Here is a 24,402-nt window from a genome sequence, read left to right on the forward strand (position 1 = left end):
AGGTTTTCACTATTTTTTTTATCCGTTGCCAAGCACAGGGACAGATTCGAAATCCCAAAACGGCGGCCAGCAATACAACAGGAGTAAGAGAGTTAGTTTCTTTCATTGAGCAAGGTTATGAAGAACTTGGGGAAAAAGGACAATGGTATGGAACATTCCAAAGTCGAGCAGTACGAGGAAATAAGCAATTGTGACCTGGCAGTTTGTATAACTTATTTTGCATCATACGTAGCCAACTGTGCCAATCGGAGGTGTGGGGCGAAGGACAACACATTTCATACAAAAATAAGTTCTAAAGAAATGAGTTCTCAATTCAGGCAGTGTGGCAATTGAACAACGAATGGATGGCATGACAGTCAGACCTACTCAACGTGGGTAGAGGCGTTAATGAGTGTGGTGCCACTAATTTAGAAATTTGCATCGAAGGTACGATGGCAAGTAGCTCCTACTTACAAAGACCAATACAAAACTGTTAAATGTGAAGCCAACATATCATCTTTATTAACACAGACATGTATTAAATAGGAAAGAAATTGCCATGTGGAATTTAAACAATATTACCAATCACATAGTAGTTATTTTTACACGTGGATGGGAAGAATGTCGCAATTTTTACAAGCCGAATAAGACAATGGTAATCGTACGTCCAAGGTTGCACATACCCTTTTTAACGTCTTTCCCACCAGTATTCACACGAGACCCCTGGATAAAATGCTCAACGTTATAAAAGACACTACACAATTTCAATATGCACGTTTATCAATGAACCTTGGATTTCAGAATAGCCTTCAAAGATTTCATTAACAAGAAAAAAATGTACAAAAAGCATGCTCTACTGGGTCAAAGTAAAAAAGACTAGCTCAGCCAATTCATAAGTGCTTTTTCACGTGGGTTAAAACACTTTGGAACCAGACTTTGTTTTAATCTTTTTTAAATATTCCTTATGGGCAACGCTCTTTCCTGTTTGGAAAAGTTACGTTGAAAAAGCCTCCATTTCTACAATTGCTCTTTGCCAAATCAAGCTCTTAAAATTGAAGGGATGGAAAATTACACGTGCAATTACTATAATTAACAAATCTACATAAGTCGTTCTAAATAAAATACCAATATTCTGGTTAACGAAAAAATATGCAAACAAATTTAAATAAGCTTGGCCATGTACACAAAGTTCCCAAAAATGTGTAGTCAATTTTGACACGAGTTGTTTTCCTATATTACAATCCACACGTTCCAAATGTACCAATAAACTCATTCACACATGGACAGTTCAGTATTAAAGCTCAAACTGTGCGTAGGTACAATGCGAAGAGTTTTCAAATATTGAGAAATATGCCAGTGTAAAAACCCAGTCGTGAGTTTCTGACCATCTCAAAATCAGGGATTTCTTTTAAGGATAAAACCAAAACAATGCAGGTTGAAAAACATGGTATTTTCAGCCTACATTCTGTAATGTTACATTCTGCAAATACTATGTTACATGAAAAAACCTTAATACATGAGAAAAATAAAACACGTGAGAGTTAACTTTCTTTTGAAAAAAATAAGATGTACTGTAAATAAGGTTTAACACATTATACAGGGTGGAACTATACACGCAATCTGACATTGTTTCAATTGCAGAGCATACTGAAGTAAAGATGACAATTGCATTTCTAAACATGTTCCAAAAAAATGTGCACTGTAATAAACAGAAGCTAATGTATCAATACATTCACACAAAATGCACCTATGTGCAAGAACATTTGTACAATATAAATTTACATCCCAAAACAACGTATTAAGTATAAAGGGGCTACAGAGAGGAGACATCTTTTACAGCTTTCCGTCTGACATTGTCTTGGCAACCAAGAGGGAACAAGTGGATGGTAGACGTATAGAGGTCAGGGGCTTTTATACAAGGCTCTTTCGATGCCTGAGAATTGGGGCAAACATGACGTAACGGCAATGTGCATGTCCTCCAAATCAAAGAAAAGGTCTAAAGCCTCTGCAGTTTAAAAAATAATTTGGATGTTGCATGATGACCTCCTCCAGAAAGATGTGTGAATATTTGTTGAATTTTTTTTTTTAGATTTTGATTACTGGCCTGGGGTAAAATTTAATTGCCCAGGCTAGGGTCCCGGGCGTGGCTGGCCAGGGAAGGCCTGCTCGAGGAATGAGCGATAGGCCGTGTGTTCCACGTAGTCCTCGGAGTACTTGGGGTTGAGCACACGTTGTCGCTTCGAGTCCTGCGCCACCATCTTGCCGTAAAAGACGTCGTCATATCGCATGTCCGAAGCCTGCGACTGTATGCACGCCAACAGAGAGATATAATACCACATGTTTAGCATCATACACTGTCGGTACAAGTGTTGTTAATGAGCACTTTACGGATTACAAACTACACAAAGGAGTGTTGTGGCCAAAACCATACCTGGCTGCTATTTGTCTCTTTCGTGCCGATTTGCAAATTGCGACGTGTACTCATTTGAAGGCGAGATGACCGAGATGTGCCCCATGATTAATTGGCGCTAAAGTTGTCTATGGTAAAGAATCAAACTGCATTTGCTGGGTTTGAAAGGTGGTGTGCAAACCACTGCACAATCAATCACCCAGGCACGTGAGTTTTCTAAAAAAAACGTGTTTTTCTGCACAAACACCTTTAAAAGGTAATCCAGAAAAGGACATTGCTGGACAACTGCAAATTATACAACTTATCACAGGCTTTCATGGAAAATGTCATTAAATAAAAACACTTATATTGTGACTGCTGAGTGTCTGCAAATGCATGGTTGTTTGTCAAGGTTGTTCCAAAATTAACATCTTACCAGCCTTGTCTTGACCCTCTTTGGGAGGTCCTCATTCAATGTATAAATGTCTTCTCGCTTGGCAGTGTTCTGGGAGCCATCTTCAAACTCAACCTGTGACACATGACATTTCTAAGTCAAGAGGATAGAATCCAAAGCCTTCTAATGACATGCCTATCAATCATTGTTAGCAAATGGCAAAAACAAGAATGCAGAAAAAACCCAAATGCCTGATTGTAAACATTTACTCACAGCGCTTTCCAAGGAGCTCCAATGTAAAGGACATCCTTCACACAAACTACAGCTTTCATTATCAAGTGGTCAGCATGAGACATAAGTGGAACAATCAATACAACAATTGGCAATTCTTGACAGCTAATATAACTTGGGCACAATTCAATATTTGGGCCTTGAAAATTTTCCACAATTTGTCACCTGTGCACACAATGTGAAAACGTGCCACAGTTCTAACACTCAATCAAGTGCCATTTGTAACCTTCTAGCCTCTTGTTGGCAGAATGTCTTTGAAATTAAATTTTCTGTTGGGGTTTCAACAGAGACGGCTCTGATATAAAGAATACCTTCACTTAAAACGAAAATAAGATCAAGGGAGGCACAAATATTATTTCTAATGTTTATAAAAGAAAAGTTATTAAAATTACAATGAAAGAACTGTATTGCAGAGCATAAAAATATACCATAACATAACAAATATTATACAAAACTTATTTTGAATATATTATTAACTGGACAGGTGGCTCAGCAGGACAAGAAGGGGCTCGTGGCCAGAAGGTTGTGGGTTCAAATCCTGGGGGAGGCGGGGGGGGCGGGTTAACTCGGCCCATCAGACCTTCAGGGTTGTCATATGGACGACTCGCCCCTTCCATCCAAATGCAGAACTTAAACCACTGGCTCAGTGCTGTAAACAAATGAGTACTGCCCTCCATGCTCAATATAAGCAGATAACTACTTAATTTGTTGACGATATTAATACATTTTCCTTCCCTTTAACAATGTACCACCATTTTGATTTAACCTTACAAGATGCTTCTAGATTTGAAGTTTTCGTGACTGCAAGGATCCATACTCTTTGGTTCTTTCGGTAAAGTCACGTAGATGAAAAATATAAATAATGAAATGAAAATAACTAAATAATAAAATGAAAATAAATTACAAGATGCGTTCCGATTGATTGTAACAAATGATCAGATTTCTTAGTTCATATATTAATATATGCTTTAACACTCATGTCGTACACAGAATAATACAACTTATTTATCACGAGAATACAGGGGGGCAGGGCAGTATCATTCATTACCAGCCTTTGTACATCTAATATTAGATGAAAGCCATCACATCACTCTTGCACAAGAACTGATGTCATAGGTTCGTCTCCACAATTTCCATCTTCTCAGTTGTGTTCTCTCCTTCGGCTGCTATTCCATCACCACGATTGTCCACCAATAACAATCTGGTCTGTGTCATACCAAAGTCCATTTACTTTTCTCTAGAGTCAGCATGTCTGACTCTAGAGTCCATTTACTTGCTCCCAGATCCATGTACTCCTATTCCTGTCTATCAGAGCAAGTCCAGATATGCATTCTGATACATTTGTCAATACAGGAAACAGGACAGGCTACTATGTTTATTCTTCTGGAATATTGATAAGCTGCCTTGATCGATTTCAACTTTTCTAAATTGTGCCAGTGAGCACCCATTAAGGGCAGCATAACATGCAAAGGAGTGACGGGGCAGCACAACAACTTAGTCGCCAAAGCTCCTCAGTACTGATGTCCATATGCTACACCAGATACTAATGTCTCTACCCAGAATTTATTCCAACTGTGCCATCAGTGTTAAGCCATGAGATGAAGAATTGCAGTGTGCTCCATGGGTCAGAACAGGATACACTATCCCCCAAACACTCATGAGATTGTCTAATTATTAAAAAACTAATTAATCATTCTTTTGTTCACTTATTGGTAGCCTGGCTACACGTGGGAACATGGCTTCATTACAAGCAGCTGCCGAGATTAAAACCCAGAAATATCTCAGCAGTGCCGGCTCAGACACCAAGTTCTCATTTATGCCGATTTGAGACCTAGGTGGGGGGAGGACAGGGAAAGTTCAGATATTGCCTGCCACAGAGGACCATGGTCAGGAATTAAAAGGTCAGGTAAACAAGCATTGCGGCATAGTGGATTAACCAGGCCCGTCACTACTCCCCACACGCAAAAAAAGACACCCGAGAGAAACGTTTCTTCTCACCTGGAACATTTGCATGGAGTGAGCCGCAACGAATTTGGCTCCGTACAGTTGACCGTCGGTCCAACGCACGGTAACTGCTTCGCCAGGCGCAGGCGGACCGAGCACCAGGCAATTGTGACTCTGTACAACAAAAACCAGCAACAAATAAACTTTACTACAGAAACCACGCTCAACACCTCCCCCCACCCCACCCCACCCCACATGATAACATTCAGCAACTAGCTTGCCAACCTCATGGCAACAAAGACACACAACTCATTAATTATATTTGTTGTTACACTGCAAGATAACACTCGTTTAGAGCAGCAATACAATCACATTGTCGCCTCTGTTTTTCCTGAAGTATAACCCCCCCCCCCCTTTTTAATTTACATTTTATGTTTTCTGAGTGGCAATAAAATGCTAATAAATCTGAGTAATCTGTTTCTTAGATTAAATCGTAAAAACAAGCGCAATCTGCTCTGGGCATTCATCACCATGTATTTAGTATGATTGAAAATTTATAGCACTCGTCAAAACGCAAAAAGGAATCAAGTAGTAGATTTAAACAAGCTGGTCAAAAAGTTTTGACAACAGACTAGTACAATTCATAAAGGTCCTTTTTAGCAAGTTAGCAAGAGAGATCTGTGGTGCATCACCACAGCACAAGAACTACTGGACATCTGTGAAAGAAAAGTATAAGCTCGTCAGAGTATTCCAGTATGAACAAATAAAAGTTGTGCAGACAGGGACAAAAATCATTACAAGGTGCAGGCAAAAACTGCTGAAAGAACGATTTACAATATTGACGAAATAAACTATACCGCACCAAAATAGAAACATTGCAACAAAAACAAGGATGTAGTAAATATGCGCTCAAGACTAAGCAAACACAATCGAGCGAATAAAACAACGTAACCATCACGGGAATGCCGAAAGTAACAGCTAATGGGTTGGGTACCGGTGCATCAACAAAACTGTGCATTCGGAGTTTATTTGAATTTGTGGATGAGCCGAACCCGAGCTCAGACACAAGGGCATTTCCAATAACGTGCGGCAGTGTGGAAGGATGCATCACCAAACCTAGTATTATAAAAACTGGTTTTTTTTTTTTACTAGGAAGAGGCTGCCCCCACTGGGAATTTATCAGATTAGGAGGTGCTTTAGATATTTGCCACATTTGTTTAAGGACTTTTAGAATAAAGACAGCCCAGTGGTGGTCTCTTCGGTTGTCAAGGGGAGATAAATTGAAAGGGATCTAGAGGTTGAAATCATGCATTCTATCGGGGGCGTCAAGGGCAAAGCAGAAGACCCAGTGGTATAATGGAACAAGACGTTTTAAAGTGATTTCGAAGAATAGACAGTAGATGATGTCACAATAGTCAAAGATGGGGAGAGGATGGTGGCCTTTGACGAAATGACAGTTTATTTCCGTGGAGGAATCAAATTTGATTTTTTTTTTATCATATTGGGCACATTATCAATGTGGGCCCTCAAGGACAGTTTTGAGTGCAAGATAACTCCTATATAATTAATGTTATTGACCTGTTCAATGGGATGCGAGTCCAGGGACATAATGTGCAGGAGAGAAAAATAGGTTGAGTAGCTGGAGAACAACATGACGTTAAGTCTTTTAAGCACTAAGGAATAATGTTAAGGAATTAAGCTGGAGTTGTGGATTATCAAATGGCTGTTCAAGCTGTCATTGTAAATCGCCCATTGACTTCCCAGAGTCCATCAGGGCTGTGTCATAAAAGTACAGAAACGCACCAACTTGGCAACGTTATTAAAATGGTATGAACGTTTTCTAGCTAAAAAGAGAGCAGGCCAAAAGAAACAGCATTCTCCCATGAGTGAATTGTATGTGCCAAGAGACGCACATTATCACTCCTCTCGCAGCGTTCTCACCGTTATATCCTCGGGGAAAAGGTTGTCGCTGTACGATCCATCATCAAAATTGACCTCGTAGAAGGTCTGCGTGGTCAAGCCAATCACGTTACTATGATAATAGCGGCTGTTTTTGTGCTTGGAAATGACGGTCTGTCCGACGGTTACGTCCTGCAGGGCATTTCTGCTCTTCTGTTGGCAAAACACGTGGCTGTTCAATAACAGATATGTTGCAGCAAACATCCCACAGGAAAGCATATCATCAGGACTATATTTTAGGAAGGCCATTCATTGCATTAGGGTGTTTGGTCGATTGCATTGAAGTATTTTCCATATGGAGGAAAGAGCAGGTCCCAGAGAAAATACAATCACATGATTCTAATAACACTTAAAAGTCTGCATAGATGGACTTATTAACCCACCTTCAGTACTGCCAATAATTGACCTCACAACCGAAAAGATTTCAGAGTTTAACAAATCAAGAAACACTTGCCTCTTAAATGCTTGATCACAGGAGTGATCGCTCAGTAAAATCGTCACTTACGCTCACAATGCCCACCATGAATCAAGCGTGTGAGAATTGCTGACCAATTATGCAAATGCTATGGCAATGTCTACATTCATATTACTTGGGTAAACAAAACTCTATGAAAAAAAGAAAAATAGAAACAGTACAAAAGGAATTTGTAAAAGCTAGACAAAAAACTAAATTACAACAATTAACCAAATTGCCAGAGCCAAGGGTAAATAGCTTTTACGTGCATGCTATATTCCTACAGTCCAGAAACACGGTGTTCACACGTGGAGATAAGCAGGACCCTTTAGCCGCCCCGCCCACCCACTCATACCGTGCCCTGCGTGCCGGTCTTGTGCCGGCTGCAGGTGATGTAGACGGCGTACGGCCAGTCGTCAGGCTCCATGAGGACACCGGCAGCGTGGGCGCACGTCACGTGGAACGGCGTCGGGCAGCGGCCGTACGAGCACTGCACGCACGCCCCCTGCACCTTCCGATGCTGCTTCCGGCAGAAGATGCATTTCTGCAAACGACAACGTTGTTTTTTATTTCTTTACAACTTGCTTTTTCTGTTTAGTTCAGAATCAGAACATTTATTTATCCTGGAGGAATCTGACGAGCTATAATGCTTTTTGACACTCGTCTGGTATCTTATCTTCTTGGTTCTTTCGGTAAAGTCACGTAGAAGGGAAATAATAAAAATAAATACTATATTATTTTATTATGTTTTATTTTTATTATTTTATTACTTCCCTTCTACGTGACTTTACCGAAAGAACCAAGAAGATGAATCCCTGTAGTCACGAAAGCTTTAAATCGAAACTTGTCTGGTAGTTTCACAAATCAATAAATACTTGCGTCCTATAAATGCTTGCTCACAGGCATGAGCTATCATGCCTAAGTCACTTGGTGAAATCAATACTTATGCTCACAATGCTAGTCATCAATCAGGCATGTATGAATCGATTAAAAGTTATGAAAATGATAAGCACATGTTAATATTTGTTTGTTGCCTTTCCCCCACACTTCCGGTTGGCTACGTATATGTCAACGTACATTTTATTTAAGTCAACGATGACCAAGAATATTGTCAAGCGTGACGATGACTCTACAACTACCGAAAGACCCAAGCATTGTCGTAACGGGAGAAAGTTAACTTGTCTGAATGAGGACGCAGACTAAGAATATTGAGTGAAATGTATTAGAAGTGCGCCAAGTTAACTAATTAACGACCCGGTAATATTCGGCGGGGAACCTGCGTGCCCCTCACACCAACATTTTATAAGTGGACTGTTTTTTAATGCTTTAGTCAACTAAGACCAAGAAAATGATGTAATTAAAAATCCACAGACTAAGACTATCACTAAAACAAAGATGGTGCCTACATGACCACTGGAAACTATGCAAAAGAGTACCCGCTCAAGTTCATTTATTAGGTATAGCCCTGTGAGCCATTCAGCTCTTGAAATCGGGTGCAACCGCAACAAACAAAAACATGAACAAGAAAACATCTTAAAGTTACTATGTGCAAACAGAAAATCCAAGAAAAGACAGCAAAAACACACCCAGAGCGGAGTTACTGACAGCTAAATGTCAAACGAGCATGAGCCACAGCAGACAGCGGCGGTATTAACTACATTTTTAAGTCACTCAAGGAGTTGGTGGAAAAGTACACACAGTTCAAAAAAGGCACCATTTAATAACGAATTAATCTATGGATAATTTATGTTAGTCCTCAAAATTGTGAAAGCCAAATGAACGTGCAGCGAAAAGGATTAGATGTCATGCAAAACAAGCCTGACAGGCAGCCAACGGCACTCAATTGGGCAAAGTCTCCGTAGACAGCTATTAAAAATGCTAAAATAGATTATTTACGACAATCATATATAAATTACCAAACATTAAGTGCATTGAAGTCGTCAGTGCAAAAATAGCCTTCTTACTAACAATCCTATAAATTTACTTTCTAAAAACAAACCATTTGTATAAAAAAAAACATTCTTAGTTTCCAACAACCCACAAATACCCACACACACGGGGAAGCAAAGAGGACTAGCAATCAGAAAGATTTCCTTGAGGATGGCTAAAAGGGCATATTTATTGGCCTCAATTGTATAGCCCTGAAACATAAAATATACACCAAGGCAATGATATAGGTGGTGTCTATTTTGATTAACCCGACCAAATTTACGCAAGTAAAACAAAGATGAACAACTCTGGCCATTTATTTTTCATCACCTGCAGCAAGATTCAGCGTGCACCACAAACAGTTTAATTCCATTTGGCTAACGGCAGCCAATAAAACACAAAGTATTTCGGTTAAAAGGTGACTACATAAAAAAGCGATGCAATTTTTTACAGTGACAGTGAGCTAAAACGATCGTTAGTTTTGCAAGCAAAGCATCCCGAGTGCTAGGCAAGCGCGCAGAGCAGCAGCTGCTCAACAGAAAGTCTCCAAAGCGGGACTGCAAAACAGCTCATAGTGTGGCGGACAGACGGCGTCGGATGCTAATGACTTTGCTCTGATTAAAGAGGATCTGTAACTGGGTGCGTTCCAGGTTAAAAGCACATTTAATGTCCGGCGAGCTCTCCCTGCCTGCGTGAACTGGATTGCCAACGTCTGTGCACTAATCAGGCCCTGTCCCTTAATGGTTGGCAGAATTCCTCTGCAGCATTAACATTTGCCAGCTGTTTACAAACGCACATGTACAGACAAATATGTTGTAGATGCAATAATTTTTTTAACATTTTCAGCCTCATGAACGCTCAGATTTGTCTTCCGCAACTGCAAATAATTCTGCTCTACATGCAAACCAAGATGTCATTGTAAACCTGAGCTATGAAATGCTCAAGCACCATGAGCTAAAAATGTACCAAGGTTCAGCATGTTGGGTTGTATTTGAGTTCAAACAAAATGCTTTTCGAATCGAGTATGATGATCTAATTTAGCCTTACTGCATTAACAATCCTTTGTCAATCTACTGCTGGATGAAGACTTGCCCATGTGAAATATGATAGGGGCTGTTTGACTCTACTTCACCACAATGGTCAGTGTAGAGGTTGATGAAGCTGGGGGTGTGTCCTGGACCAGTCCAGATGTCACTCGCCACTGACGATAGTAGACTGGAATCGAACTCTGGTCATCGAGCTCATGGTAAGGGTGCGCTTAACCACTATCCTGCACTGCTCTGCTCCACCTTACGATAGCATATCAATAAGAAACCAAGTAAAATCAAACAAGTACCAGTTTCCACCGGGGAGGAGGGATGCGGCTGATGTCCACTGGTCTCCTCTCCATTACATTCACAAAGCGCGCCTCAGTCACTGCCACCGCGCACATCACGTGCACCCATCTGTAAATGGTCGCACGACATACGACACCCGCTTGTCAAGAACGCCCGCCCACACCACAACGGAGCATATCAAACGTGGTAACCGGGCGCAAAAAACTGCACGTGCAAAAAAACAACATCTGCCAGACAACATCACATCCGAGTGTTGCGGCCACACAAGCGCAACTCAAATCGACGTGCGTCTTGTGGTGCACGCAAATTCCACATGGACTGCACTTCTAACCAATCGCAAGCATCGAAGTGCAAAATAATTAACATCTTAAGATCAGGAATAAATTACTGCCCTACGAGAATACCTGCCAATCAAAATGTAAAACCTGCAAAATTATTATTTACCCAGAGGAAGGCATGTATGAAAATGAATCAAACTGTTTTATTTACAATCCGTAAAACCCATTAAGCATATGTTTGTTTTGAATCACAAAAGGTAATTGAAGAAGCGGCACTAAAACACTTCGGAGACGAAAAGTATTTGCACCTAAATGGATTTGGACCGTGTATATGACTAAATATGCTATGTTTATAGCCTGCGGAACGGTGCGACTAGGTGCACTATGCATCAAACTAAAGACTTCTGCTACCATAACATATTAAGGTATACGAGCTGTTTGGTACTGCGTGCTGTGGCCCTATGGAGACCACGGCTGCTGCTCCGTACCTGTTGTCTGTGGTCTGTTGGAGGGCGCCTCCTCTCAAATTGCACAGGCAGCAATCCTAAGATAAAGCAAACAAGCACAAATTACACAATAATTGCAAAACGAATGGATTTAGTAGCAACAACCAGTTGCACATTAAAAGGGACATCCATAATAGGCATCGCGACACAAAAAAAACCTGGCAAAGCAAAAAGAATTGATTTAAGAAATATATACAATTAGATATTGAAACATTTTTACATAAAAATTGTACACAAATGAAGCATACATATGTTGCATTTCGCACTCATAAGCACTGCTGTAGCTAGTTAAGCATTAAGTGACACCACGATTGAGCACTAAATAATTATTGCTGGAGACAGGTAAATTGTATAAAAGCAGAATGTAATAAAATGCAAATTTGGCTTCAAAACATATCCCTCTCCTTTGCAGGTCCTAACCCTAACATATACGAAACAAATATTAAAATAGATACTACCTCCAATACTGACATCAAGTCTGGTTAACTTTGACATTATGAAAACATTAAAGAATAATACATTGAAATTACAGTATATTTGATTGAGGTTTATGCTTAAGTGGAGGTACTATTTCAGTGATGGAATATTGCAATGTAGCTTCAGACTAAAACATTTTAGCAAAAGAAGTAAAATGGACTCACCACAGTCCAGGCCTCCGCAGCACATCGAGAGCATTTCCAGCCATCTGACAAGGATTGTGCCCCGACCCCATAACAACCTGTCACGGCAAACCACACAGCCATCACGACACACCATTACAGCACGCAAAAACCAATTACCAAGGGAGGCCAGCCACCGCCATTATGGCAGCACAACAAAGCTCGCCACTAATCGAGCCGAGCACTCTCTCACACGCGCGTGCACGCGTACACAGACAAGAAACGTGCCGCGCCGAACAAAAACTCAAGCACCAGTGCCACTCGCAAAAAGCTGGGTTTTTTTTAGGTTGAGAGATGTACACAGTCGACAAGACAGAGGTGAGCAAAGGGTGGGGGAGAGAACTCTTACTTGCGTGCACCTGCAGGCAACACTTTGCACAGGAGATGAGGGTGCTGGTGCCGTCCTCATTAAGCAGAGAGCCGCCGGGCAGCGGGTCTGTGTTCTCCCCGCACGACGCGTAGCACATTTCGGGGATGAGCGGCTTTGTCTGTGTGCCCACGGTGGGCACGTTCGTCCCAGAAGTGGTGCTTGAACTCTCGGGGGGCTCTTCTTCGGCTTCCGACTGAAGCCATACGAATGTGGATTTTGTTGGGGCGAAAATGTAATATAGGTACGCATGAAAAACACATGTAGACACGTAAAATGCTTGTGTGCTTCTGGGTGCTACAGAAGTAGAACGATTCTAGCCTCAAGGTTGCTCAGAGCAACTAGATGTTTCATCAACAGGAAGGTAACACTTTGCTAACTTTATTGACCAAAACTATTCCTAGTATAAAGGTATCTGACAAACATTCATGCTGGTCAATTAAAATACCATCCCCCGCATAAAAATTCTCAAACAAATTTAAATAACATCTTCCAAGAGAAACAGTACATTTTAAATAATTACACGTTGGATTTAGGCAGATTGTAAATGCAACTGCACCTCAAAGCAACCGTTAAAATAACATCCATGTGTAATGTGGCTATACGATTATCGATTGGAAAAGCCAATCTAACCAATTATTCACCAATGTACATGCTGCTAACAAGGCTTGCTATCTCTAGCATTGCTTCATGTTCCAATTTGTGTTGTTAAATGCTATTGTTACTGCAGCAGGCAATGTGGTCAGAATGTCAATAGGGGTTAAATGGAATGCCTGGGTTACTAAGCACTTTTATACCCCCTGAGACCAGCACTCTGGATGACTCTTAAAAAGGCAAATGTCTATATCCTATGTATCTTTTGAATCGAATATGTTACTCTGTATTGGGCCATGAAGTGTATTGAGTTTACAATATACCTGCATAGTCAAGGTCTTCAATTTTTTTTATTTCTCAGAATGCAGAGGAAAACGGAGCACAAACTAATTTTTTAATTGAAAGTCCATAGATAAATTTAGGACACCTGAGGATAACTTTGAGTGAGACTACAGGGGATGAAAACATTATTTCCAATTATTTAATCAATGTGACAAGGAATAAAAGTTTGTTTTTCAAAAAATACACTCATTCTACAGGAGTCTCTTCACATTTAATAGAGAAAACTGTCAAAAGCAGTGCATGTTCAACAAAAACCTTAACGCAAAGCCTCATAGCAGCTATGAAAAGAGGCGTAGAGTACCAAGTGAATAATGTGGTGTGTGGGTAGGCAAAATAAGCGCGCCTTACCCTGTAGTAGGGGTGGAAGAGGGTGCAGATGGCACAGTAGGGCTCATTGCGAGCTGCTGCCGCGTTGTATTCGCGCTCCGCCAGGAAGCTGTGCGGCCGGGTCTGCCAAAGGTGCGCCAGTGGCCGTGCCCACGACTCGGCCTCAGATTCCTCCTCAGATACCACTTCCGGCAATTCTGCGAGGAGTGTTGTGTTTGTAGACACGTTAGCACAAGGTAGGCACAATGGGATGGGCACTTGATACTGGGGGGGAAGAATTCACGGCTTATACAAATTAGGCATGATGTCAAAGATGTGTTTATGTTACTTTACAACTTAAACAGGCAGCACAGAAGAATGACAGAACATACGGTTTTAATTCGCCCAAATAACTAATTTTACAAAGACACTCATTATTCCTGTAGACAAGTCCACAAGAGAGCCCTAATTTCTGGTCATGTGGGTCAACCCTTAATTTCAAAGATTGGGTCACATTAAGCAAGTGCAGACAAAAAGACAGGAAAACCTTTCCAAGTGTGCGCCCTGAGAGACACGTGCACACGAACGATAATTCAAACACACCAGGGAAAGCACACCTAATTTGCACCAAGCACATGTAAACTTCAGATATAAGACGATAATAAAATGTGCAGCCCACATCTCAGAATAAAATAAACACCATATTTTACAAGTTATGCTGCCAAGGATTTTGCATACAATTACCTGCAGTTCAAAATTAAAATGACGTATGATGATAGCTTAAAAAATCAGCTTTTCTCTGCACAAGTTATTTCTTGGTTATATTTTATCTCTACAGACCTGTTTCAAATGCATTTTAATACAAGCAAGTAAGACTGAAAACAGAAAAAGATTGCTAAATTAACTACCAATTGGTTGCAAATTCACATAAAAGGAGATTCAAGTTACTGCCAATGCTCAGTAAACCGACCGAGTTTCATCAATCACCACTGCCTCCAGCCACCAAGCAGAAAAGTCAAAATTCTGCTAGAGCAAAATGTTGATGGTTGCGCAATATCAGGCAGACATCCACACCATTTGCAATCAATGATACCCACTGTGGAAAGAGCAGTCTTCCTCCTCAATGTCAAGGCCCCCCCCCCTCACATGAAAACAAACAGCAGGTGGAATTTTTACAACAGTTTCCCTCACACAGGCCCAAAGGCATGTAATGCCAGGCAACCAGTAACAAACAGCACCATTGATGGTATAAGAGATTACATATTTCTTGAAATAACCAAGGTCATGAAAAATTCGAGTAAAGGAGATGGGGAGTAATTCCAAAGTAGAGCAGTGTGAGGAAAGAAAAAGTCGAAAGGAAAAACATGTTTGGACCTGCAATAAATAGTTGCACACAGTATGGATGAGTCAAAACAGTCAGTCTAGTAGACAGTCCTAACATGGGTGGAAGAACAGTAATCCATGGCAGCAGCAATAAAAAATATATTTTTAAAAGTAATGAGACGACCGACCGCCAGCGAGCGAGCGAGTGACTGGAGTGACTCTGTGAGTGTTGAATTAATTATCAATCAATCTCACAGCTTTAGAAAATGAATTACTGCGGAGTGCCTCACACCTTCATCGCTGGGTGACTCCTGCTTCACCACGGAGATGGGGAATCGAATGGGCAGCTTGCTCAGGGGCTGCCGCCGGCTCTTGCTCCGCTTTTTGGCTGCCATCACCTTCTGGATGAAACGTCACCCGACAACCGGCAACGTCAGCACACAACCAGCAACCGCGGTCCTACACGGGTACTGTCCACCTTGTAGGACATTGTTTTTACCCGTTCGTTCCCAACAACAGGCGTGTCCACTATTAGAAATTTCACAATCATTACTCAAGTTTATTTTCAGAGATATGTAAATCTTTGCCCCCTTGTAAAAATCGACGAAACAGGGATTTAGCAGTTATGTTAAGTCCTATTTGCATAGACAATATGAAGTCTCTAAAATTCGGGATCTAGTCAATGCAATATATATTTTTTATGTTAAGGTAAATGTAGCAACCTCTAGTAACTGCAGGAGTCATGTAATCAAATATTGATTTCTTACAGGCAACATTCAATACACACATCATGGGCATAAAAATTAAAATGACAAAATAATGGATTATTGCATGCCTATTGAGAAGACAATTACAATAGGATTTCAGATATGAAACAGATGAATAAAAGGTGCATTCTGGCATGATGCACAAGTGTATTAAACACAGCCACAAGAGAAAATAAAATATAATTTCCAGACATGTGCAGGAGTGTGCAAGTGCAGAGTATATGGGAGGCATCAGGTGACCTTGAGTACATCCTCTGGGTTGATGCAGGCTTCGATGACCATGGCCTCCCCCTCACTCAGCTCGCCGGGGGACAGCAGCTCAAGCGCATCTGTGGCCGACTCGCCCTCTCTACGCGGCTCCTTTACCTTTCCGCTCGTGAACTGCATGAATTCCTCCTGAAAATACAAAAAGTCAGCAAGTGATGAAAAGGCAATTCAATCCTGTAAACAACAGTGTTGACGAGCGATTGTGCGTACTGTATGCGAGAATGTAAACTAGAACAATGTTAAGAATGCAAAACATTTTAAAAAGGTGAAACTTTAATGAAAAACACATTTTACATGAAAAGCACCTTTTATATACCAGGCATATTTAAATGTTAAGCACCATAGAGGTAACAACGTAACTACTTCGGGCAAAAAAGTCATTTCCACATTATGTCCATAGTAACAAAATAGTAACAAAACGCATTCCAACACAAATGATAAAATCTTACAAACGAAGTTCTACACTCGTTCACAATCCCATAACCAAAAATAACCGCACAAATCGGGGGGGGGGGGGGGGGGGGGGGTAACGTTCTTGCCCCAGCACGCACATGGGGCTTCCACTCCACGTACCTGGTAAGCAAAAGCATCCTTGTTGAACACCACCCGTTTGGTGACCTTGGGTTGCAGTGTGAGAAGCAGTTTGCGCTTGGCCCTCGGTTTTTCCACCGTTGCTGTGCTCTGAGGGCCATCACTAGTTTGTGGAACTTCCTCCACTTGCACGGGCTCTGGAAGCGTATCCACGGGGAACTCCTTTTGCTTCTTCTTGGCTTTGCCTCCTGGGGGGGCAGCATCTTTCCCACGGAGCTTCTCTCGCGGTTTCTTTTTTGTTTTCTCAATATGCTTTGCCAAATCTGCCAAGACGGTAACATAACAGCAAGGAAACATTGCATTACATTCATTTTACTTTGGTTAGATTTATTGTGGGCAAGGCCCACTGAGCTAAGAAGCTTAAAGAGCACATCAAATAACTGTTGTGTGTATGTGCATATGCTGCAGCTGGAAAGTAAAAAGTTAAGTTTCTTGTGTACTGTGGCTACATAGGGTCTGTTGTTGACAGGTATGCTTGCCAACTTAATGTACGTTAGATTTATTTGTAGGACTCATTTGCAAAGAAAAAGCCTGACATTCATCATCATCACCAGACACCTGTTTACCGTCAACTACAGCACGTACAACAGCAGACGCATCCTGGCTCAATCCCTGAGCATAAGGAACTCCATCTGTGTTGATACAAGGCTGGACCATCAATCGGCTACGGCCCAACACGCTCAATGCATGTCCGAGATATGGCTATGTGTATTCATGGTGATGCGAGCCAGGAAATGATCAAATTGTTTAATTAGCTAACAAATGGAGGGGCGTTGTTTTGCTAGATCCCTTGAGAGAACTCCAACGCAACTAATTTTACCAGTCATGCCAATGTACTGCTCTGTATGGACCATAAGGCAATTTGATTCAAAGCTATATATATATTACATAAACGAGTTATGAATGAATCGGGAATATAAAGAGCTAGTGGAGTTTAATTTACAATACAAGACCAGATACATCAGTGATTACCTGCAAGTGATCCATTAAACACAACGGCTGAGGGATTACACTAATTTACTTAATGACATTTACATGTCCAGAATCAGTCAGTGCCAATACATTTACACGTGGGGAGAGCAATGCAACATTATATCAGTGCTCTGCAAACATAATCTTTATTAGAATATTTAATTAGACTGGAAGAATCTGATGAGCTATGAAGCTCTTTTTCACATGTCCAGTAAACAAGGACAACATGTGCAGTAAGCCAAAACAACTTTTCACCATTTTATCCCCTGAAACCATTTTACCAACTACGGACATCAGCTATTAACCGACGAACTCTAAAAGCTTTGCAACACTTTTTCGCAAATGTTAACCTCCAATTGATATGACACAATGTCACTCAACATGCTATGCCATCTGAGACAAGAACGACTTGCGTTATGCACACGAATGAGCGGCAGCCCTCACCCCAGGTTGGGTCCCACTTGTCTTCGTCTTCAGATTTCACATCGACAGGCTCCAGTTTCACCTCTGTGTCATCAATATCTTCGTCCTCATCCTCCTCCTCTTCCTTCGCACGCACAGTCTTGAAGCGCAGCGGGCTGCGATTGCACGGAACGGCAAAAAACACGAGGGATTAAGTGAAGCAGTCACGTGATTTTCAAGACTGTGCTTGGCAACTGAATAAAGTTAATTACCATTCTGAGTCATTAGATTTATGCTCAAATAATGGGCAGCTTATTTAAAAACAGCACGTTTTCATATGAAGATTGTTTTTGCTCTTCTTCTTTACTCATGACAGTAAACAAAGCCTGCCTCCAGAGTTTAACCAATATATATTGACTTATAGGTTGCATTTAATATATTTGCTCGAATATTGTTTAGGCTATAAAGAAAATAGCTCCCATCAACACAATTAGTGCTGCAAACAATTTGATGCAAATAATTAGGCACCACCATACTCCTGATGTAAGAAACTACTTGAACATGATATGAAATACAATTAAACATGGCCAAGTTTTGACAAATATATTTCTAAAATCATTACTTTGACTGCACATCAATTATCTGTGCTTTACCCAGGGACCACACACTTTCTGTATTCATTACCTAGAGCTATGCATGTGTAAGGGATCTGCGAGCCACCCTCACAGACACGTACCACACAAACACGACATCTCCGCTCTCACTATAACACGCACCAATAACACGCGCGGGAATGCGCTGGACGGGGGTCAGGGGTTAAAGAGCAGCGACGTCACCGGCGTGCCCGACGCGGATGTGTATTGGGAGCGAGGGCGGAGATGGAGGAGTTAAAAGGGGCTGTGGGACGTGTGTTCGGGGTTGGTTTTGGAAAGAGTGTTGCTGTACGTTGGAGTAATAAATAAGTGCTTGAACAATTCTCAGACTCCTCTTCACATGCAAATTTTAATCTAGGTTTCTTTCTGGGGACAAAAATATTGACTTTTGATCAAACAACAATGCGGTTAACATAATTAAGCCATTCCACCATAATATTTTGATTAGATTGTAATGACTTGTATAACACTACAAACATGTAACACCATCAAACACATCCTTCACGACACCAAGATACTTTTTATATCCTGAGAATTATAATCACATTCTACTGAGGTGTTGACACAGTGAAGGATAAAATAAGAAATAATGGAGGTGGGGGGGATAAGGGTGCAAAATAAACAGAAACTTACCAATGCTTTAAACAATAAATTGCACAAAGCAATGAAAAAAATGCCAAATTGATTTTCTCTGCAACTCCAAACTATGCAAGTTGTGCTGCCTGCAGCTGAGTAATTGTGGAAGCTTGAGGCTGGGAAAAATATTGGTGTTCGAGTTTCCTTCATCAAATACTGCAGAATATGCCAATACGTTACCCACTTAGTCAGAAATTACTCAAGATTTTATTTTGTTTGGTGAATAGAACCTGGACATAAGGCACCGGTGCAGACTTCTGTACTGAAAGGATAAATTATTAAAAGTGACTGGCTCTACGGCCCAAAATATTGACTCAAAACTGAATATTTTTCATGTTAGAAATGCATATTTCTTTAAATTTACCATGATCTCATTATCCGATTACATTATTTTTCCATTTCACTCGCTATGATTGAAAATGCAACTACTCCTGCTGCCAGGTAGCACTTTTTGCTCCGAGTGTGTAAAATGCAAGCAAACTCACTTTTCCCTCTTCTTCTTCCTCTTGACTGGCGTGAAGGTGGCGAGGTATTCCTCCAGCTTGAATACCTTCCCAGTGAGGAATTCACTGGCTTCGGGGGTAGGCAGCGAGTGGTCCAGTATGTACTGATCCTTGCCCTGCTTCCACATTTCGTACCTCTCCGGCTGGAACTTGCGCACAAAGATGTCCATGGATATCTTGACCATGTCCTTCATGCAGGTGCACTGCAGGCACAGACAGGAGTGTGGCGACGACCACGTGAAGCACATTAACAAATTGGGCAGAGAACAACACAACACTCTATTCTGTTGTGAGAACAATGATGTGATAAGAAAGTCCATTAGGAGCTGCACACAGTAAATAAAATCACATTAAACAATGAGTTGGATTATAAAGGCCAGCAAAGGTGGCAAGAAATGGTAGATTTATGAATGCACATGTATTAGATGTATTTCCATAAATTTGTCTTTGAAAAAATATATTCTCTACTCCACATTGATTTAGTACTTGCTATTACAATTATGTAAGCAAGCTCTTTTTATTACACGAGTCCCTTTGGATGGAGACATTAATTTTCAGCCGTATTATTTTATTCAAATTTTTATTTAGTACGAAATCATTTGGTATTTACAAGCTGGTGTACACGATGGTATGCTGCACACTGGCATACATTTAGTAATTAACAGCAATAATTGAAAAAATTCCAGTCATAGTGCAGGCCACAAAACAGTTGTTTTTATGGAGAAACTTGCCTGCAAAGCTGCCAGCCCTTGAAGAAGGGCACAAAGGACATTTATTTTCCCACTGACTGAGTAATAGGGTCAGCTGTGAGCAAGCTCCCTCCATTAGGAGTAAATTATGTTAAATTATTATCGTATCCTCAAAATACAGTGCACAAAATCAAACATTAGACAATGTGCCGTGAAACCCAAATGTGTGCCATGCAACACTGCGCTATCTGTAGAAACGCAACATAAAGAAGACAAGGCAGTTCAGTTCCCTATCCTGTAAAAGGTATTAGAAAACTAAATGACAAAACATTTCCCATCCTCAGACCCACATCACATTCCAGGACCGACTAATTAACTTTTTTGCTTTATGGACTTTTCATTTATTTCCAGGGCAGCCCACCACTGTATGGCAGTGTCATCAAAAAATTCACAACCTTGAAAGAAAATTAATTGGAACGACCGAGCTGTGGACTGACTGAAGTTAATCAAATTTTTGTTTCGTATTATAACTCAGACATAATACTTGTGCAAAACCTATGCAGACAACCAAGCTGTGGGACATTGCGTAGATTTAATATTCCAATATAAGCCTTGGACGTCATCCAAGCATAATCTCAAAAAAAGGCCAAAAGTATGTGCCTCTATGTATAAATTCCAGTCTGGAAAAAAATCGTTGCTTTTTAGATTTAGAATCAGTCAAACTTTCAAGGAATGATGTTGAAAATAAGAAAAATAAAAGGTCAACAAATACTTATCCACAATCCTAGCCCTGGACAGCTACAAAACCTAAACTGATGTTTTAGAATGGTAATGGTCCTATTGTACAAAGTGGCCAGGTCATAAAAGCCCGTACTGCCACTTGCCCACCATTTGCTAACAATAACTACCCAAATAGCGTGCCTTTCACTCTCCGAGTACCATTCTCACACATCTCCTAGGAGGCTTGAAGAGTGGATATTCCCATCGCCATGCAAACCTGACAGTTCGTGAAAGTGCACAGCATCGGAGAAATTGCCGAGATATATTATCCTTCATTACTTGTCAGCACAAGGCAGAAAGTATGCTGCATGCGTGGGCAGTCGACCTCACCCCAACACAAGGCCACCCTCCGTACAAAACCCATCATGCCGGGGACAAAAAGGACAACGTTGCAGAATATAGGCCATCATGTCCAAACCTTAAAGTAAAGTAGCAGGCCACAGTAACACAATAACAGCTTCAATGAAGCAAGTATAGTTATAAGGTATTATTGAAGTTGAGTGAAAGACTGGATTATGATTTTTCAAAACCTTCAAATTAGGGACATTCACCAGGGTGGCGGTGGTTTAGGGGAACATTATTTTAAAGAAAACTTTGTTATAGAAAAGTTAAGGTAATGTGATAGCCATGTGGGAATGGGTTCGCTGCATCGATTTTTGCCTTCGACCAATTTCTTTGGTTTCTTGTCGATACCTGGCACGCCGGGGTTCACATTATCATGCCATACTCGAGTTGCAGGGAACGTTAATAACACTGTTATTTGACAGTAAAAGATAAGAATTCCCTAAGGGCATTAGGAATAACTGAGTCATCTAGCCTTGCATTATCAATGGATAATTCAGGCTGTCACTCTTGGCTGTGTTTGTTTCTGTAGGGATTTCGAGATAATCGATGTTTAGGGTTTGTTTTTCCAATAATTCCCAGCCTCATTTACCTTTCCCGTTCACCTTCCAGTCTAATTGTGGGCGACCTTGCGGTTTGGGTTTGCGTTACACATGCTATCCCACAGAAGGCACCGCACAAAAAAGGTCATGATGAGATGAAACCACGGGGACCCTTGGTGGTTGCGCATTACACTTGGGAGCTTAAGAGTGGCCTTTCCAAGGAGTGTTCATTACAGCAAACACGCATTTGTACCAATAATGTTTTAGTCAAGATGCAAATTGTAAAAAATAATTGCATCCTCTGAGCAATTACATTGCTATGAAAAATATGTCGTAAGATATAGTAACAATACTGCAGTTTTAATTCTAACATATGAAAACGCCACTGTTGGATTCGTATCCTCTCCTTGTGCAAATTACCCCAAGTTTTATGAGCAACTAAAATAAGCAATATTCCACATTAATGAAATTCCCAGATCTTGTGGTATTTAATTACCATAGTACTCATTTTTAGAGACTTCACTTCAACAGTGATCCACATTAAGTGCTTTACAACTATGTCACCTGTTCCAAACTCTGAACATTATTGATTGTGCAACACTTTGCTTGACAGGCTGGCTCGGGACCTTTATTAATTTGAGAAGACTTACCCAAAATGGGATTTCAAATTTTCATTTAGTTCATAATACCATTTATGATGTTTTTTATTTCCCATCCCCCTCCAAAAAATCATCAAAAGCAAATCACGAACGACTTATCAAACCATACTGGATTAAAATGTGAAAACATTTTGGTCATTCTCATTTGCATTTAACATAGTTGCATGAATCAAAGTTTGTATCACATTTGAATGAGCAAATTCTCAATTCCATTTCATTGCTTGTGCTTTTAAGTACAACGATCTATCATTTTAAGGAGCCTTAGGAACCAATGAGCTTTGAAAATCAAGTTCAAAATTCAACGGATTTGCAAGTAATGAAGCTTATGAGCATATTAAATCGTTAAACTTTGCCAAGTTATTGTTATTCTGATGATTGATATGACTATTTATTGTATTCATGTTGTGCAATGGTGGTTGATACATTCTGAATGAATTTTAATTTATTTAAATCAGTACAATTTCCATATTTGTGTTGAATGGCGCACGTGGTGCACATGCTACGAATTAATATAATCGTCAGAGTGTGCTGGGCAGGACTGCACATTTTTACGCATCATCTCAAAAGGACAAAAATGGTCACTGGAAGTATTATAATGTATTAAATAATGCAGGAGGCACTTGTTCTCTTTGAGGAAATAAAGGGCAAAAGATATGCGAGTAAATGAAGTAACGGAGGTCTCTAAAAGCACAAACCAGGGTTCAGGTTGCAGCAGTGGTCTGCAACCAGGCAAGACGAAACCTCCCCAGGGAGGATCCCTTTAAACTACTAACGGCAACGCACAGATCAGCATTGCGTACATCAACACACTCAATGGAAAGGGCAACATACGGCCACAAACAACACTCGCAATACACAATGCAACAAAGCATCAACCAATTAAAATTCACTTGGAAAAGTGGCACATCAACCAAATATATATACAAGTTTGAAAATAACCCACATAAAACAAGGCTCAATGTGTTCATATATAATAGTATAATTAGTTAATATTTTTACAGCAACTAAGTAGTAATGAGCAACAAACAATAATTTAAGAGAATAAATAGCAGCAAGAACTTGTGAGAAATATTCACAAGATGCCCAGGACTCCAAACCTGATTGATTTGAGCTCACAAACCCCAAATATGATATTCGGCATTATCGCCAACAAGCAGCAAAACAAATGCATGCCAATATTGCCTCAAGACAGAATGGTGTACACATTTGCCATTATTTTAAAGTGCACGTGTCCATTCGGTGGTGTTTGCTGCCACACAGTGGGAAAATGCCCTCACTGCATCTCAAATACAAATCAAAATGTTAAATATTAGCATCAATGTTTCCCAAAGCTCCCCCAGCAAGGAGCAAAACAGCACAACCGTGAAAACCATCCACAGTAGTATATTACAATCATAGTTTTCACTTTTAACTCCCATACAATGCTGCACACATATAGCCAAAGGTATCCATAATATTCTTGGTTCTTTCGGTAAAGTCACGTAGAAGGGAAATAATAAAATAATAAAAATATAAAACAATAAAATTCTCACGTTTCGACTGCAACAC

General features: G+C 40.5%; 1 protein-coding gene across 3 annotated transcripts in view; it reads right to left on the reverse strand.

Annotated features, from left to right (window-relative positions):
• Nucleotides 1-472: 472 nt before the first annotated feature.
• Nucleotides 473-24,402, reverse strand: part of LOC133352068 (lysine-specific demethylase 4C-like) — a 35,253-nt gene continuing 11,323 nt past the window's right edge. For 2 of the 3 annotated variants that reach the window (XM_061567806.1, XM_061567804.1), the window contains exons 9-23: nt 19,825-20,045; nt 18,093-18,226; nt 16,659-16,939; nt 16,059-16,214; nt 15,344-15,452; nt 13,771-13,946; nt 12,469-12,682; nt 12,102-12,178; nt 11,443-11,498; nt 10,676-10,784; nt 7,766-7,954; nt 6,939-7,109; nt 5,052-5,171; nt 2,805-2,897; nt 473-2,282 (exon numbers count right to left, since the gene is read on the reverse strand). In XM_061567806.1, coding sequence (XP_061423790.1) covers nt 2,109-2,282; nt 2,805-2,897; nt 5,052-5,171; nt 6,939-7,109; nt 7,766-7,954; nt 10,676-10,784; nt 11,443-11,498; nt 12,102-12,178; nt 12,469-12,682; nt 13,771-13,946; nt 15,344-15,452; nt 16,059-16,214; nt 16,659-16,939; nt 18,093-18,226; nt 19,825-20,045 — 2,280 coding nt within the window. In that variant the 3' untranslated portion in view covers nt 473-2,108. The remainder of the gene's footprint in view (nt 2,283-2,804; nt 2,898-5,051; nt 5,172-6,938; nt 7,110-7,765; nt 7,955-10,675; nt 10,785-11,442; nt 11,499-12,101; nt 12,179-12,468; nt 12,683-13,770; nt 13,947-15,343; nt 15,453-16,058; nt 16,215-16,658; nt 16,940-18,092; nt 18,227-19,824; nt 20,046-24,402) is intronic. The other variant, XM_061567807.1, reaches the window with a different exon arrangement.

The sequence above is a fragment of the Lethenteron reissneri genome, chromosome 39 (genome assembly GCF_015708825.2).
Source record: "Lethenteron reissneri isolate LAM-NWPU_2019-01 chromosome 39, ASM1570882v1, whole genome shotgun sequence".
In the NCBI taxonomy this organism is placed as follows: domain Eukaryota; kingdom Metazoa; phylum Chordata; class Hyperoartia; order Petromyzontiformes; family Petromyzontidae; genus Lethenteron; species Lethenteron reissneri.